The 17,917-nt window shown below is 41.2% G+C and overlaps 1 protein-coding gene across 1 annotated transcript in view; it reads right to left on the bottom strand.

Annotated features, from left to right (window-relative positions):
• The window catches only part of LOC146006964 (uncharacterized), a 118,698-nt gene extending 117,867 nt beyond the window's left edge, over positions 1 to 831 (bottom strand). Inside the window, exon 1 of the mRNA XM_083145388.1 lies at positions 567 to 831. Coding sequence (XP_083001514.1) covers positions 567 to 824 — 258 coding nt within the window. The 5' untranslated portion in view covers positions 825 to 831. The remainder of the gene's footprint in view (positions 1 to 566) is intronic.
• Between the last annotated feature and the right edge of the window lie 17,086 nt (positions 832 to 17,917).

Below are 17,917 nucleotides of genomic sequence, written 5' to 3'. Positions count from 1 at the left end.
CTGGCCCACAGAACACTGTTTTTTGGGGGGGGGAAATGGAAAAAGAGATAGATACAGATTCATCAGCACCATTTCCCAGCACTTTACCAAGTATAGTATCTCTTACTCCAGCTGCGGGCACTTGTGAGGGGATGTGTCTTTGTATCACATCCCCTTGCATGGTTGCAAGGGGATGTGGTGGCGATTCAGCAGGGCAGGCCCTCAAAGACTCAGTAAGCTGCAAGATCGCAGCTTAATGACACAACCAGAACCTGGCCCTAATATACATACATATATACACATACACCCACACTATGCCATACCTTGTGCACTGGTTCCTTTATTCTTGGACGAACAAGAAGTACACTTCCATCTTCTTTTCCCAATACTTGTGCAGCTTCTGTGCACACTGTATCTTCTGATTGATGGATCTTCTTCAGTAACGCAACCTTTTCTTGCAGCTCTCTTTGGTGCACTTGAAAATCCCCTTGCACTGTGTGTGCAATTTCATCCTACGTCGTGTTCTGGAATTTTGATTGAGAATTTCTTGCCTGTGAACCAAATAACTGTGCAGAGTGATGAATTACCTGGTTAATGAGTGTGTCGGTTTCTTCATCTGTGAAGTTTGGTCCCCTGTTGCAGGAGTCTTCTCCAGAGTCAGCTTCGTGGTCTGTCTCTGATGGTTGATGGACATCTTTAGCCCGTCTCTGCGCTGATTCTTCTTCCTGTGAAGAGAGAGAAAACCTACTTCTTTCTTCTTGGGACATTTGTGAACCCAAAGCTTCAATCTGTCTCGTCGCTGATTGTTCTTCCTCTGAGGGTCTCCTTTTTTCTTCCTGGGACATTTCTAAAAGAAAACTGAAGAGAGAAATCAAATATGTTATACAATCAAAAAGATTCATGAAAAAACTTCTATTTTACTATAAGTGATAATTTGTCCCTGTGACTGTTTTTAAATACAAATCCAGTTTACAAGTGATATTTCACTATTATGCTATGCCATATATATATATATATATATATATATATATATATATATATATATATATATATATATATATATATATATATATATATATATATATATATATATATATATATATATATATATACACACACAGCCTAGTACAGACACTACTACACCATGTAATGTATAAGAAGTGACATTTTGTCCTATTATCTTTCTATAAAAATCCAAATTACAAGCGAAGATAGTGATCTTTTACATACAAGCGTATTGAATACCGGCCGAAACCAACTCTACAAATTTAAATTTAAATGAATTACTGTTCATTTTTATTGAAAAAAACCCCACAAATTTCGCTGTATGCTCATTTATGTTCCAGCATAACTCCGCAATTACTGCAGAAATGTACACCAATCATAGTACACATATTACTTGCCACCACAGTGTTTGTTTCCAGATTGTAACACACCACTAGCACTGATGTAGGAGCACAGAGTATTACAGCATAATTCTGGAAAGACTGGAGCAATTGACACAAAGCATGGTACACATCAATTACAATCTGAACAAATACTGTAGGGGAAACACTCCGGGCACTCCTAGGGGTGGGGCAGCAGCAGCACAGACTATGGCCCTTATTCTGCATCGTGCGGTACGGCCCGCGTGCGGCCGTACCGCCGATGTTTTTAGTCTGCACATGCGCAGAGGTCAATCTGCGCATGTGCAGCCCCATTCGCCGCAGACGTATTTCGTCCGCCGCAAAGGGGGCGTATAGGGGCGTGAGGGGCTTCATACCCTCATTTCCCTATGTATACGCCCCGCGTTTCATGGGCGTTCCCATGCAAACGCGGGGCGTATGCATGCTAATGAGGGTATGACGCCACTGATGGGGGCGGAAAGCTGACGTCGCCGGATGTCAGCTCTCAGCCCCCATACAAGCTAACACACGGACGATTGTCCGTGTGGTCTCAGCTTGCGGGAGCTGCTGTGGCGTGCGGCCCTGCCTTCGATGGTCGACGACCATCGAATGCAGGGGGCAGCTCCCACCATGGTGGAGGCGTACGCCCCACCATTTTTATGCGGATCGCCAGCCGTCCGTGTACGGACGGCCGTGGCGATCCGTCTCGTGGGCGGGGATTGGTTTGTGCGGCCAGAGCACCGTGTGCGGCTCTGGCCGCACCAACCAGAATAAGGGCCTATATCAGGACATTCATGATATGTCAGTGATGCATAGTTGCCTACCCTCCTGCATTCTGCAGGAGACTCCCTTAAATAGCAGCAATCTCCCAACCCTGCCTCATTAGTCTACCAATCTGCCTCATGTCCCCTAGCCCACAGAACACTGTTTTTTTGGGGGGAAAATGAAATAAGAGATAGATACAGATTCATCAGCACCATTTCCCAGCACTTTACCAAGTATAGTATCTCTTACTCCAGCAGCGGGCACTTGTGAGGGGATGTGTCTTTGTATCACATCCCCTTGCATGGTTGCATGGGGATGTGGTGGCGATTCAGCAGGGCAGGCCCTCAAAGACTCGGTAAGCTGCAAGATCGCAGCTTAATGACACAACCAAAACCTGGCCCTAATATACATACATATATACACATACACCCACACTATGCCATACCTTGTGCACTGGTTCCTTTATTCTTGGACGAGCAAGAAGTACACTTCCATCTTCTTTTCCCAATACTTGTGCAGCTTCTGTGCACTCTGTATCTTCTGATTGATGGATCTTCTACAGTAACGCAACCTTTTCTTGCAGCTCTCTTTGGTGCACTTGAAAATCCCCTTGCACTGTTTGTGCAATTTCATCCTACGTCGTGTTCTGGAATCTTGATTGAGAATTTCTTGCCTGTGAACCAAATAACTGTGCAGAGTGATGAATTACCTGGTTAATGAGTGTGTCGGTTTCTTCATCTGTGAAGTTTGGTCCCCTGTTGCAGGAGTCTTCTCCGGAGTCAGCTTCGTGGTCTGTCTCTGATGGTTGATGGACATCTTCAGCCTGTCTCATGCGCTGATTCTTCTTCCTGTGAAGAGAGAGAAAACCTACTTCTTTCTTCTTGGGACATTTGTGAACCCAAAGCTTCAATCTGTCTCGTCGCTGATTGTTCTTCCTCTGAGGGTCTCCTTTTTTCTTCCTGGGACATTTCTAAAAGAAAACTGAAGAGAGAAATCAAAAATGTTATACAATCAAAAAGATTCATGAAAAAACTTCTATTTTCATATAAGTGATAATTTGTCCCTGTGACTGTTTTTAAATACAAATCCAGTTTACAAGTGATATTTCACTATTATGCTATTCCATATATATATATATATATATATATATATATATATATATATATATATATATACACACACACACAGCCTAGTACAGACACTACTACACCATGTAATGTATAAAAAGTGTCATTTTGTCCTATTGTCTTTCTATAAAAATCCAAATTACAAGCGAAGATAGTGATCTTTTACATACAAGCGTATTGAATACCGGCCGAATCAACTCTACAAATTTAAATTTAAATGAATTACTGTTCATTTTTATTGAAAAAAAAAACCACAAATTTCGCTGTACGCTCATTTATGTTCCAGCATAACTCCGCAATTACTGCAGAAATGTACACCAATCAAAGTACACATATTACTTGCCCCCACAGTGTTTGTTTCCAGATTGTAACACACCACTAGCACTGATGTAGCAGCACAGAGTATTACAGCATAACTCTGGAAAGACTGGAGCAATTGACACAAAGCATGGTACACATCAATTACAATCTGAACAAATACTGTAGGGGAAACACCCCGGGCACTCCTAGGGGTGGGGCAGCAGCAGCACAGACTATATCAGGACATTCATGATATGTCAGTGATGCATAGTTGCCTACACTCCTGCATTCTGCAGGAGACTCCCTTAAATAGCAGCAATCTCCCAACCCTGCCTCATTAGTCTACCAATCTGCCTCATGTCCCCTAGCCCACAGAACACTGTTTTTTGGGGGGGGAAATGGAATAAGAGATAGATACAGATTCATCAGCACCATTTCCAAGCACTTTACCAAGTATAGTATCTCTTACTCCAGCTGCGGGCACTTGTGAGGGGATGTGTCTTTGTATCACATCCCCTTGCATGGTTGCAAGGGGATGTGGTGGCGATTCAGCAGGGCAGGCTATCAAAGACTCGGTAAGCTGCAAGATTGCAGCTTAATGACACAACCAAAACCTGGCCCTAATATACATACATATATACACATACACCCACACTATGCCATACCTTGTGCACTGGTTCCTTTATTCTTGGACGAGCAAGAAGTACACTTCCATCTTCTTTTCCCAATACTTGTGCAGCTTCTGTGCACTCTGTATCTTCCGATTGATGGATCTTCTTCAGTAACGCAACCTTTTCTTGCAGCTCTCTTTGGTGCACTTGAAAATCCCCTTGCACTGTTTGTGCAATTTCATCCTACGTCTTGTTCTAGAATCTTGATTGAGAATTTCTTGCCTGTGAACCAAATAACTGTGCAGAGTGATTAATTACCTGGTTAATGAGTGTGTCGGTTTCTTCATCTGTGAAGTTTGGTCTCCTGTTGCAGGAGTCTTCTCCGGAGTCAGCTTCGTGGTCTGTCTCTAAAGGTTGATGGACATCTTCAGCCTGTCTCATGCGCTGATTCTTCTTCCTGTGAAGAGAGAGAAAACCTACCTCTTTCTTCTTGGAACATTTGTGAACCCAAAGCTTCAATCTGTCTCGTCGCTGATTGTTCTTCCTCTGAGGGTCTTCTTTTTTCTTCCTGGGACATTTCTAAAAGAAAACTGAAGAGAGAAATCAAATATGTTATACAATCAAAAAGATTCATGAAAAAACTTCTATTTTACTATAAGTGATAATTTGTCCCTGTGACTGTTTTTAAATACAAATCCAGTTTACAAGTGATATTTCACTATTATGCTATGCCATAAATATATATATATATATATATATATATATATATATACACACACACAGCCTAGTACAGACACTACTACACCATGTAATGTAGAAAAAGTGACATTTTGTCCTATTATCTTTCTATAAAAATCCAAATTACAAGCGAAGATAGTGATCTTTTACATACAAGCGTATTGAATACCGGCCGAATCAACTCTACAAATTTAAATTTAAATGAATTACTGTTCATTTTTATTGAAAAAAAACCCACAAATTTCGCTGTATGCTCATTTATGTTCCAGCATAACTCCGCAATTACTGCAGAAATGTACACCAATCATAGTACACATATTACTTGCCCCCACAGTGTTTGTTTCCAGATTGTAACACACCACTAGCACTGATGTAGCAGCACAGAGTATTACAGCATAACTCTGGAAAGACTGGAGCAATTGACACAAAGCATGGTACACATCAATTACAATCTGAACAAATACTGTAGGGGAAACACCCCGGGCACTCCTAGGGGTGGGGCAGCAGCAGAACAGACTATATCAGGACATTCATGATATGTCAGTGATGCATAGTTGCCTACACTCCTGCATTCTGCAGGAGACTCCCTTAAATAGCAGCAATCTCCCAACCCTGCCTCATTAGTCTACCAATCTGCCTCATGTCCCCTAGCCCACAGAACACTGTTTTTTTTGGGGGGGAAATGGAATAAGAGATAGATACAGATTCATCAGCACCATTTCCCAGCACTTTACCAAGTATAGTATCTCTTACTCCAGCTGCGGGCACTTGTGAGGGGATGTGTCTTTGTATCACATCCCCTTGCATGGTTGCAAGGGGATGTGGTGGCGATTCAGCAGGGCAGGCCCTCAAAGACTCGGTAAGCTGCAAGATCGCAGCTTAATGACACAACCAGAACCTGGCCCAAATATACATACATATATACACATACACCCACACTATGCCATACCTTGTGCACTGGTTCCTTTATTCTTGGACGAGCAAGAAGTACTCTTCCATCTTCTTTTCCCAATACTTGTGCAGCTTCTGTGCACTCTGTATCTTCCGATTGATGGATCTTCTGCAGTAACGCAACCTTTTCTTGCAGCTCTCTTTGGTGCACTTGAAAATCCCCTTGCACTGTGTGTGCAATTTCATCCTACTTCGTGTTCTGGAATCTTGATTGAGAATTTCTTGCCTGTGAACCAAATAACTGTGCAGAGTGATGAATTACCTGGTTAATGAGTGTGTCGGTTTCTTCATCTGTGAAGTTTGGTCCCCTGTTGCAGGAGTCTTCTCCGGAGTCAGCTTCGTGGTCTGTCTCTGATGGTTGATGGACATCTTCAGCCTGTCTCATGCGCTGATTCTTCTTCCTGTGAAGAGAGAGAAAACCTACTTCTTTCTTCTTGGGACATTTGTGAACCCAAAGCTTCAATCTGTCTCGTCGCTGATTGTTCTTCCTCCGAGGGTCTCCTTTTTTCTTCCTGGGACATTTCTAAAAGAAAACTGAAGAGAGAAATCAAATATGTTATACAATCAAAAAGATTCATGAAAAAACTTCTATTTTACTATAAGTGATAATTTGTCCCTGTGACTGTTTTTAAATACAAATCCAGTTTACAAGTGATATTTCACTATTATGCTATGCCATAAAAATATATATATATATATATATATATATATATATATATATATATATATATATATACATACATACATACATACACACACACACACACACACACACACACACACACACACAGCCTAGTACAGACACTACTACACCATGTAATGTATAAGAAGTGACATTTTGTCCTATTATCTTTCTATAAAAATCCAAATTACAAGCGAAGATAGTGATCTTTTACATACAAGCGTATTGAATACCGGCCGAAACCAACTCTACAAATTTAAATTTAAATGAATTACTGTTCATTTTTATTGAAAAAAACCCCACAAATTTCGCTGTATGCTCATTTATGTGTTCCAGCATAACTCCGCAATTACTGCAGAAATGTACACCAATCATAGTACACATATTACTTGCCACCACAGTGTTTGTTTCCAGATTGTAACACACCACTAGCACTGATGTAGGAGCACAGAGTATTACAGCATAATTCTGGAAAGACTGGAGCAATTGACACAAAGCATGGTACACATCAATTACAATCTGAACAAATACTGTAGGGGAAACACTCCGGGCACTCCTAGGGGTGGGGCAGCAGCAGCACAGACTATATCAGGACATTCATGATATGTCAGTGATGCATAGTTGCCTACCCTCCTGCATTCTGCAGGAGACTCCCTTAAATAGCAGCAATCTCCCAACCCTGCCTCATTAGTCTACCAATCTGCCTCATGTCCCCTAGCCCACAGAACACTGTTTTTTTGGGGGGAAAATGAAATAAGAGATAGATACAGATTCATCAGCACCATTTCCCAGCACTTTACCAAGTATAGTATCTCTTACTCCAGCTGCGGGCACTTGTGAGGGGATGTGTCTTTGTATCACATCCCCTTGCATGGTTGCAAGGGGATGTGGTGGCGATTCAGCAGGGCAGGCCCTCAAAGACTCGGTAAGCTGCAAGATCGCAGCTTAATGACACAACCAAAACCTGGCCCTAATATACATACATACATATATACACATACACCCACACTATGCCATACCTTGTGCACTGGTTCCTTTATTCTTGGACGAGCAAGAAGTACACTTCCATCTTCTTTTCCCAATACTTGTGCAGCTTCTGTGCACTCTGTATCTTCTGATTGATGGATCTTCTACAGTAACGCAACCTTTTCTTGCAGCTCTCTTTGGTGCACTTGAAAATCCCCTTGCACTGTTTGTGCAATTTCATCCTACGTCGTGTTCTGGAATCTTGATTGAGAATTTCTTGCCTGTGAACCAAATAACTGTGCAGAGTGATTAATTACCTGGTTAATGAGTGTGTCGGTTTCTTCATCTGTGAAGTTTGGTCCCCTGTTGCAGGAGTCTTCTCCGGAGTCAGCTTCGTGGTCTGTCTCTGATGGTTGATGGACATCTTCAGCCTGTCTCATGCGCTGATTCTTCTTCCTGTGAAGAGAGAGAAAACCTACTTCTTTCTTCTTGGGACATTTGTGAACCCAAAGCTTCAATCTGTCTCGTCGCTGATTGTTCTTCCTCTGAGGGTCTCCTTTTTTCTTCCTGGGACATTTCTAAAAGAAAACTGAAGAGAGAAATCAAAAATGTTATACAATCAAAAAGATTCATGAAAAAACTTCTATTTTCATATAAGTGATAATTTGTCCCTGTGACTGTTTTTAAATACAAATCCAGTTTACAAGTGATATTTCACTATTATGCTATGCCATATATATATATATATATATATATATATATACACACACACAGCCTAGTACAGACACTACTACACCATGTAATGTATAAAAAGTGACATTTTGTCCTATTGTCTTTCTATAAAAATCCAAATTACAAGCGAAGATAGTGATCTTTTACATACAAGCGTATTGAATACCGGCCGAATCAACTCTACAAATTTAAATTTAAATGAATTACTGTTCATTTTTATTGAAAAAAACCCCACAAATTTCGCTGTACGCTCATTTATGTTCCAGCATAACTCCGCAATTACTGCAGAAATGTACACCAATCAAAGTACACATATTACTTGCCCCCACAGTGTTTGTTTCCAGATTGTAACACACCACTAGCACTGATGTAGCAGCACAGAGTATTACAGCATAACTCTGGAAAGACTGGAGCAATTGACACAAAGCATGGTACACATCAATTACAATCTGAACAAATACTGTAGGGGAAACACCCCGGGCACTCCTAGGGGTGGGGCAGCAGCAGCACAGACTATATCAGGACATTCATGATATGTCAGTGATGCATAGTTGCCTACACTCCTGCATTCTGCAGGAGACTCCCTTAAATAGCAGCAATCTCCCAACCCTGCCTCATTAGTCTACCAATCTGCCTCATGTCCCCTAGCCCACAGAACACTGTTTTTTGGGGGGGAAAATGGAATAAGAGATAGACACAGATTCATCAGCACCATTTCCCAGCACTTTACCAAGTATAGTATCTCTTACTCCAGCTGCGGGCACTTGTGAGGGGATGTGTCTTTGTATCACATATCCCCTTGCATGGTTGCAAGGGGATGTGGTGGCGATTCAGCAGGGCAGGCCCTCAAAGACTCGGTAAGCTGCAAGATCGCAGCTTAATGACACAACCAGAACCTGGCCCAAATATACATACATATATACACATACACCCACACTATGCCATACCTTGTGCACTGGTTCCTTTATTCTTGGACGAGCAAGAAGTACTCTTCCATCTTCTTTTCCCAATACTTGTGCAGCTTCTGTGCACTCTGTATCTTCCGATTGATGGATCTTCTGCAGTAACGCAACCTTTTCTTGCAGCTCTCTTTGGTGCACTTGAAAATCCCCTTGCACTGTTTGTGCAATTTCATCCTACGTCGTGTTCTGGAATCTTGATTGAGAATTTCTTGCCTGTGAACCAAATAACTGTGCAGAGTGATGAATTACCTGGTTAATGAGTGTGTCGGTTTCTTCATCTGTGAAGTTTGGTCCCCTGTTGCAGGAGTCTTCTCCGGAGTCAGCTTCGTGGTCTGTCTCTGATGGTTGATGGACATCTTCAGCCTGTCTCATGCGCTGATTCTTCTTCCTGTGAAGAGAGAGAAAACCTACTTCTTTCTTCTTGGGACATTTGTGAACCCAAAGCTTCAATCTGTCTCGTCGCTGATTGTTCTTCCTCTGAGGGTCTCCTTTTTTCTTCCTGGGACATTTCTAAAAGAAAACTGAAGAGAGAAATCAAATATGTTATACAATCAAAAAGATTCATGAAAAAACTTCTATTTTACTATAAGTGATAATTTGTCCCTGTGAATGTTTTTAAATACAAATCCAGTTTACAAGTGATATTTCACTATTATGCTATGCCATATATATATATATATATATATATACACACACACACACAGCCTAGTACAGACACTACTACACCATGTAATGTATAAAAAGTGACATTTTGTCCTATTGTCTTTCTATAAAAATCCAAATTACAAGCGAAGATAGTGATCTTTTACATACAAGCGTATTGAATACCGGCCGAATCAACTCTACAAATTTAAATTTAAATGAATTACTGTTCATTTTTATTGAAAAAAAAAAAAACACAAATTTCGCTGTACGCTCATTTATGTTCCAGCATAACTCCGCAATTACTGCAGAAATGTACACCAATCATAGTACACATATTACTTGCCCCCACAGTGTTTGTTTCCAGATTGTAACACACCACTAGCACTGATGGAGCAGCACAGAGTATTACAGCATAACTCTGGAAAGACTGGAGCAATTGACACAAAGCATGGTACACATCAATTACAATCTGAACAAATACTGTAGGGGAAACACCCCGGGCACTCCTAGGGGTGGGGCAGCAGCAGCACAGACTATATCAGGACATTCATGATATGTCAGTGATGCATAGTTGCCTACCCTCCTGCATTCTGCAGGAGACTCCCTTAAATAGCAGCAATCTCCCAACCCTGCCTCATTAGTCTACCAATCTGCCTCATGTCCCCTAGCCCACAGAACACTGTTTTTTTGGGGGGGGAAATGGAATAAGAGATAGATACAGATTCATCAGCACCATTTCCCAGCACTTTACCAAGTATAGTATCTCTTACTCCAGCTGCGGGCACTTGTGAGGGGATGTGTCTTTGTATCACATCCCCTTGCATGGTTGCAAGGGGATGTGGTGGCGATTCAGCAGGGCAGGCCCTCAAAGACTCGGTAAGCTGCAAGATCGCAGCTTAATGACACAACCAGAACCTGGCCCAAATATACATACATATATACACATACACCCACACTATGCCATACCTTGTGCACTGGTTCCTTTATTCTTGGACGAGCAAGAAGTACTCTTCCATCTTCTTTTCCCAATACTTGTGCAGCTTCTGTGCACTCTGTATCTTCCGATTGATGGATCTTCTGCAGTAACGCAACCTTTTCTTGCAGCTCTCTTTGGTGCACTTGAAAATCCCCTTGCACTGTGTGTGCAATTTCATCCTACGTCGTGTTCTGGAATCTTGATTGAGAATTTCTTGCCTGTGAACCAAATAACTGTGCAGAGTGATGAATTACCTGGTTAATGAGTGTGTCGGTTTCTTCATCTGTGAAGTTTGGTCCCCTGTTGCAGGAGTCTTCTCCGGAGTCAGCTTCGTGGTCTGTCTCTGATGGTTGATGGACATCTTCAGCCTGTCTCATGCGCTGATTCTTCTTCCTGTGAAGAGAGAGAAAACCTACTTCTTTCTTCTTGGGACATTTGTGAACCCAAAGCTTCAATCTGTCTCGTCGCTGATTGTTCTTCCTCTGAGGGTCTCCTTTTTTCTTCCTGGGACATTTCTAAAAGAAAACTGAAGAGAGAAATCAAATATGTTATACAATCAAAAAGATTCATGAAAAAACTTCTATTTTACTATAAGTGATAATTTGTCCCTGTGACTGTTTTTAAATACAAATCCAGTTTACAAGTGATATTTCACTATTATGCTATGCCATATATATATATATATATATATATATATATATATATATATATATATATATATACACACACACACACAGCCTAGTACAGACACTACTACACCATGTAATGTATAAAAAGTGACATTTTGTCCTATTGTCTTTCTATAAAAATCCAAATTACAAGCGAAGATAGTGATCTTTTACATACAAGCGTATTGAATACCGGCCGAATCAACTCTACAAATTTAAATTTAAATGAATTACTGTTCATTTTTATTGAAAAAAAACCCACAAATTTCGCTGTACGCTCATTTATGTTCCAGCATAACTCCGCAATTACGGCAGAAATGTACACCAATCAAAGTACACATATTACTTGCCCCCACAGTGTTTGTTTCCAGATTGTAACACACCACTAGCACTGATGTAGCAGCACAGAGTATTACAGCATAACTCTGGAAAGACTGGAGCAATTGACACAAAGCATGGTACACATCAATTACAATCTGAACAAATACTGTAGGGGAAACACCCCGGGCACTCCTAGGGGTGGGGCAGCAGCAGCACAGACTATATCAGGACATTCATGATATGTCAGTGATGCATAGTTGCCTACACTCCTGCATTCTGCAGGAGACTCCCTTAAATAGCAGCAATCTCCCAACCCTGCCTCATTAGTCTACCAATCTGCCTCATGTCCCCTAGCCCACAGAACACTGTTTTTTGGGGGGGGGAAATGGAATAAGAGATAGATACAGATTCATCAGCACCATTTCCAAGCACTTTACCAAGTATAGTATCTCTTACTCCAGCTGCGGGCACTTGTGAGGGGATGTGTCTTTGTATCACATCCCCTTGCATGGTTGCAAGGGGATGTGGTGGCGATTCAGCAGGGCAGGCTATCAAAGACTCGGTAAGCTGCAAGATTGCAGCTTAATGACACAAGCAAAACCTGGCCCTAATATACATACATATATACACATACACCCACACTATGCCATACCTTGTGCACTGGTTCCTTTATTCTTGGACGAGCAAGAAGTACACTTCCATCTTCTTTTCCCAATACTTGTGCAGCTTCTGTGCACTCTGTATCTTCCGATTGATGGATCTTCTTCAGTAACGCAACCTTTTCTTGCAGCTCTCTTTGGTGCACTTGAATATCCCCTTGCACTGTTTGTGCAATTTCATCCTACGTCGTGTTCTAGAATCTTGATTGAGAATTTCTTGCCTGTGAACCAAATAACTGTGCAGAGTGATTAATTACCTGGTTAATGAGTGTGTCGGTTTCTTCATCTGTGAAGTTTGGTCTCCTGTTGCAGGAGTCTTCTCCGGAGTCAGCTTCGTGGTCTGTCTCTAAAGGTTGATGGACATCTTCAGCCTGTCTCATGCGCTGATTCTTCTTCCTGTGAAGAGAGAGAAAACCTACCTCTTTCTTCTTGGGACATTTGTGAACCCAAAGCTTCAATCTGTCTCGTCGCTGATTGTTCTTCCTCTGAGGGTCTTCTTTTTTCTTCCTGGGACATTTCTAAAAGAAAACTGAAGAGAGAAATCAAATATGTTATACAATCAAAAAGATTCATGAAAAAACTTCTATTTTACTATAAGTGATAATTTGTCCCTGTGACTGTTTTTAAATACAAATCCAGTTTACAAGTGATATTTCACTATTATGCTATGCCATATATATATATATATATATATATATATATATATATATATATATATATATATATATATATATATATATATATATATATATACACACACACACAGCCTAGTACAGACACTACGACACCATGTAATGTATAAAAAGTGACATTTTGTCCTATTGTCTTTCTATAAAAATCCAGATTACAAGCGAAGATAGTGATCTTTTACATACAAGCGTATTGAATACCGGCCGAATCAACTCTACAAATTTAAATTTAAATGAATTACTGTTCATTTTTTATTGAAAAAAAACCCCACAAATTTCGCTGTACGCTCATTTATGTTCCAGCATAACTCCGCAATTACTGCAGAAATGTACACCAATCATAGTACACATATTACTTGCCCCCACAGTGTTTGTTTCCAGATTGTAACACACCACTAGCACTGTTGTAGCAGCACAGAGTATTACAGCATAACTCTGGAAAGACTGGAGCAATTGACACAAAGCATGGTACACATCAATTACAATCTGAACAAATACTGTAGGGGAAACACCCCGGGCACTCCTAGGGGTGGGGCAGCAGCAGCACAGACTATATCAGGACATTCATGATATGTCAGTGATGCATAGTTGCCTACCCTCCTGCATTCTGCAGGAGACTCCCTTAAATAGCAGCAATCTCCCAACCCTGCCTCATTAGTCTACCAATCTGCCTCATGTCCCCTAGCCCACAGAACACTGGTTTTTTTTTTGGGGGGGGGGGGGGGGGGGGGAATGGAATAAGAGATAGATACAGATTCATCAGCACCATTTCCCAGCACTTTACCAAGTATAGTATCTCTTACTCCAGCTGCGGGCACTTGTGAGGGGATGTGTCTTTGTATCACATCCCCTTGCATGGTTGCAAGGGGATGTGGTGGCGATTCAGCAGGGCAGGCCCTCAAAGACTCGGTAAGCTGCAAGATCGCAGCTTAATGACACAACCAAAACCTGGCCCTAATATACATACATATATACACATACACCCACACTATGCCATACCTTGTGCACTGGTTCCTTTATTCTTGGACGAGCAAGAAGTACACTTCCATCTTCTTTTCCCAATACTTGTGCAGCTTCTGTGCACTCTGTATCTTCCGATTGATGGATCTTCTTCAGTAACGCAACCTTTTCTTGCAGCTCTCTTTGGTGCACTTGAATATCCCCTTGCACTGTTTGTGCAATTTCATCCTACGTCGTGTTCTAGAATCTTGATTGAGAATTTCTTGCCTGTGAACCAAATAACTGTGCAGAGTGATTAATTACCTGGTTAATGAGTGTGTCGGTTTCTTCATCTGTGAAGTTTGGTCTCCTGTTGCAGGAGTCTTCTCCGGAGTCAGCTTCGTGGTCTGTCTCTAAAGGTTGATGGACATCTTCAGCCTGTCTCATGCGCTGATTCTTCTTCCTGTGAAGAGACAGAAAACCTACCTCTTTCTTCTTGGGACATTTGTGAACCCAAAGCTTCAATCTGTCTCGTCGCTGATTGTTCTTCCTCTGAGGGTCTTCTTTTTTCTTCCTGGGACATTTCTAAAAGAAAACTGAAGAGAGAAATCAAAAATGTTATACAATCAAAAAGATTCATGAAAAAACTTCTATTTTCATATAAGTGATAATTTGTCCCTGTGACTGTTTTTAAATACAAATCCAGTTTACAAGTGATATTTCACTATTATGCTATGCCATATATATATATATATATATATATATATATATATATATATATATATATATATACACACACACACAGCCTAGTACAGACACTACTACACCATGTAATGTATAAAGTGTGACATTTTGTCCTATTGTCTTTCTATAAAAATCCAGATTACAAGCGAAGATAGTGATCTTTTACATACAAGCGTATTGAATACCGGCCGAATCAACTCTACAAATTTAAATTTAAATGAATTACTGTTCATTTTTATTGAAAAAAACCCCACAAATTTCGCTGTACGCTCATTTATGTTCCAGCATAACTCCGCAATTACTGCAGAAATGTACACCAATCAAAGTACACATATTACTTGCCCCCACAGTGTTTGTTTCCAGATTGTAACACACCACTAGCACTGATGTAGCAGCACAGAGTATTACAGCATAACTCTGGAAAGACTGGAGCAATTGACACAAAGCATGGTACACATCAATTACAATCTGAACAAATACTGTAGGGGAAACACCCCGGGCACTCCTAGGGGTGGGGCAGCAGCAGCACAGACTATATCAGGACATTCATGATATGTCAGTGATGCATAGTTGCCTACACTCCTGCATTCTGCAGGAGACTCCCTTAAATAGCAGCAATCTCCCAACCCTGCCTCATTAGTCTACCAATCTGCCTCATGTCCCCTAGCCCACAGAACACTGTTTTTTGGGGGGGAAAATGGAATAAGAGATAGACACAGATTCATCAGCACCATTTCCCAGCACTTTACCAAGTATAGTATCTCTTACTCCAGCTGCGGGCACTTGTGAGGGGATGTGTCTTTGTATCACATCCCCTTGCATGGTTGCAAGGGGATGTGGTGGCGATTCAGCAGGGCAGGCCCTCAAAGACTCGGTAAGCTGCAAGATCGCAGCTTAATGACACAACCAAAACCTGGCCCTAATATACATACATATATACACATACACCCACACTATGCCATACCTTGTGCACTGGTTCCTTTATTCTTGGACGAGCAAGAAGTACACTTCCATCTTCTTTTCCCAATACTTGTGCAGCTTCTGTGCACTCTGTATCTTCCGATTGATGGATCTTCTTCAGTAACGCAACCTTTTCTTGCAGCTCTCTTTGGTGCACTTGAATATCCCCTTGCACTGTTTGTGCAATTTCATCCTACGTCGTGTTCTAGAATCTTGATTGAGAATTTCTTGCCTGTGAACCAAATAACTGTGCAGAGTGATTAATTACCTGGTTAATGAGTGTGTCGGTTTCTTCATCTGTGAAGTTTGGTCTCCTGTTGCAGGAGTCTTCTCCGGAGTCAGCTTCGTGGTCTGTCTCTAAAGGTTGATGGACATCTTCAGCCTGTCTCATGCGCTGATTCTTCTTCCTGTGAAGAGAGAGAAAACCTACCTCTTTCTTCTTGGGACATTTGTGAACCCAAAGCTTCAATCTGTCTCGTCGCTGATTGTTCTTCCTCTGAGGGTCTTCTTTTTTCTTCCTGGGACATTTCTAAAAGAAAACTGAAGAGAGAAATCAAAAATGTTATACAATCAAAAAGATTCATGAAAAAACTTCTATTTTCATATAAGTGATAATTTGTCCCTGTGACTGTTTTTAAATACAAATCCAGTTTACAAGTGATATTTCACTATTATGCTATGCCATATATATATATATATATATATATATATATATATATATATATATATATATATATATATATATATATATACACACACACAGCCTAGTACAGACACTACTACACCATGTAATGTATAAAAAGTGACATTTTGTCCTATTGTCTTTCTATAAAAATCCAGATTACAAGCGAAGATAGTGATCTTTTACATACAAGCGTATTGAATACCGGCCGAATCAACTCTACAAATTTAAATTTAAATGAATTACTGTTCATTTTTATTGAAAAAAACCCCACAAATTTCGCTGTACGCTCATTTATGTTCCAGCATAACTCCGCAATTACTGCAGAAATGTACACCAATCAAAGTACACATATTACTTGCCCCCACAGTGTTTGTTTCCAGATTGTAACACACCACTAGCACTGATGTAGCAGCACAGAGTATTACAGCATAACTCTGGAAAGACTGGAGCAATTGACACAAAGCATGGTACACATCAATTACAATCTGAACAAATACTGTAGGGGAAACACCCCGGGCACTCCTAGGGGTGGGGCAGCAGCAGCACAGACTATATCAGGACATTCATGATATGTCAGTGATGCATAGTTGCCTACACTCCTGCATTCTGCAGGAGACTCCCTTAAATAGCAGCAATCTCCCAACCCTGCCTCATTAGTCTACCAATCTGCCTCATGTCCCCTAGCCCACAGAACACTGTTTTTTGGGGGGGAAAATGGAATAAGAGATAGACACAGATTCATCAGCACCATTTCCCAGCACTTTACCAAGTATAGTATCTCTTACTCCAGCTGCGGGCACTTGTGAGGGGATGTGTCTTTGTATCACATCCCCTTGCATGGTTGCAAGGGGATGTGGTGGCGATTCAGCAGGGCAGGCCCTCAAAGACTCGGTAAGCTGCAAGATCGCAGCTTAATGACACAACCAGAACCTGGCCCAAATATACATACATATATACACATACACCCACACTATGCCATACCTTGTGCACTGGTTCCTTTATTCTTGGACGAGCAAGAAGTACTCTTCCATCTTCTTTTCCCAATACTTGTGCAGCTTCTGTGCACTCTGTATCTTCCGATTGATGGATCTTCTGCAGTAACGCAACCTTTTCTTGCAGCTCTCTTTGGTGCACTTGAAAATCCCCTTGCACTGTTTGTGCAATTTCATCCTACGTCGTGTTCTGGAATCTTGATTGAGAATTTCTTGCCTGTGAACCAAATAACTGTGCAGAGTGATGAATTACCTGGTTAATGAGTGTGTCGGTTTCTTCATCGGTGAAGTTTGGTCCCCTGTTGCAGGAGTCTTCTCCGGAGTCAGCTTCGTGGTCTGTCTCTGATGGTTGATGGACATCTTCAGCCTGTCTCATGCGCTGATTCTTCTTCCTGTGAAGAGAGAGAAAACCTACTTCTTTCTTCTTGGGACATTTGTGAA

The sequence above is a fragment of the Crinia signifera genome, chromosome 6, assembly GCF_055691185.1.
Source record: "Crinia signifera chromosome 6, ASM5569118v1, whole genome shotgun sequence".
Classification (NCBI taxonomy): Eukaryota; Metazoa; Chordata; class Amphibia; order Anura; family Myobatrachidae; genus Crinia; species Crinia signifera.
This window is presented reverse-complemented; position numbering and strand designations above follow the sequence as displayed.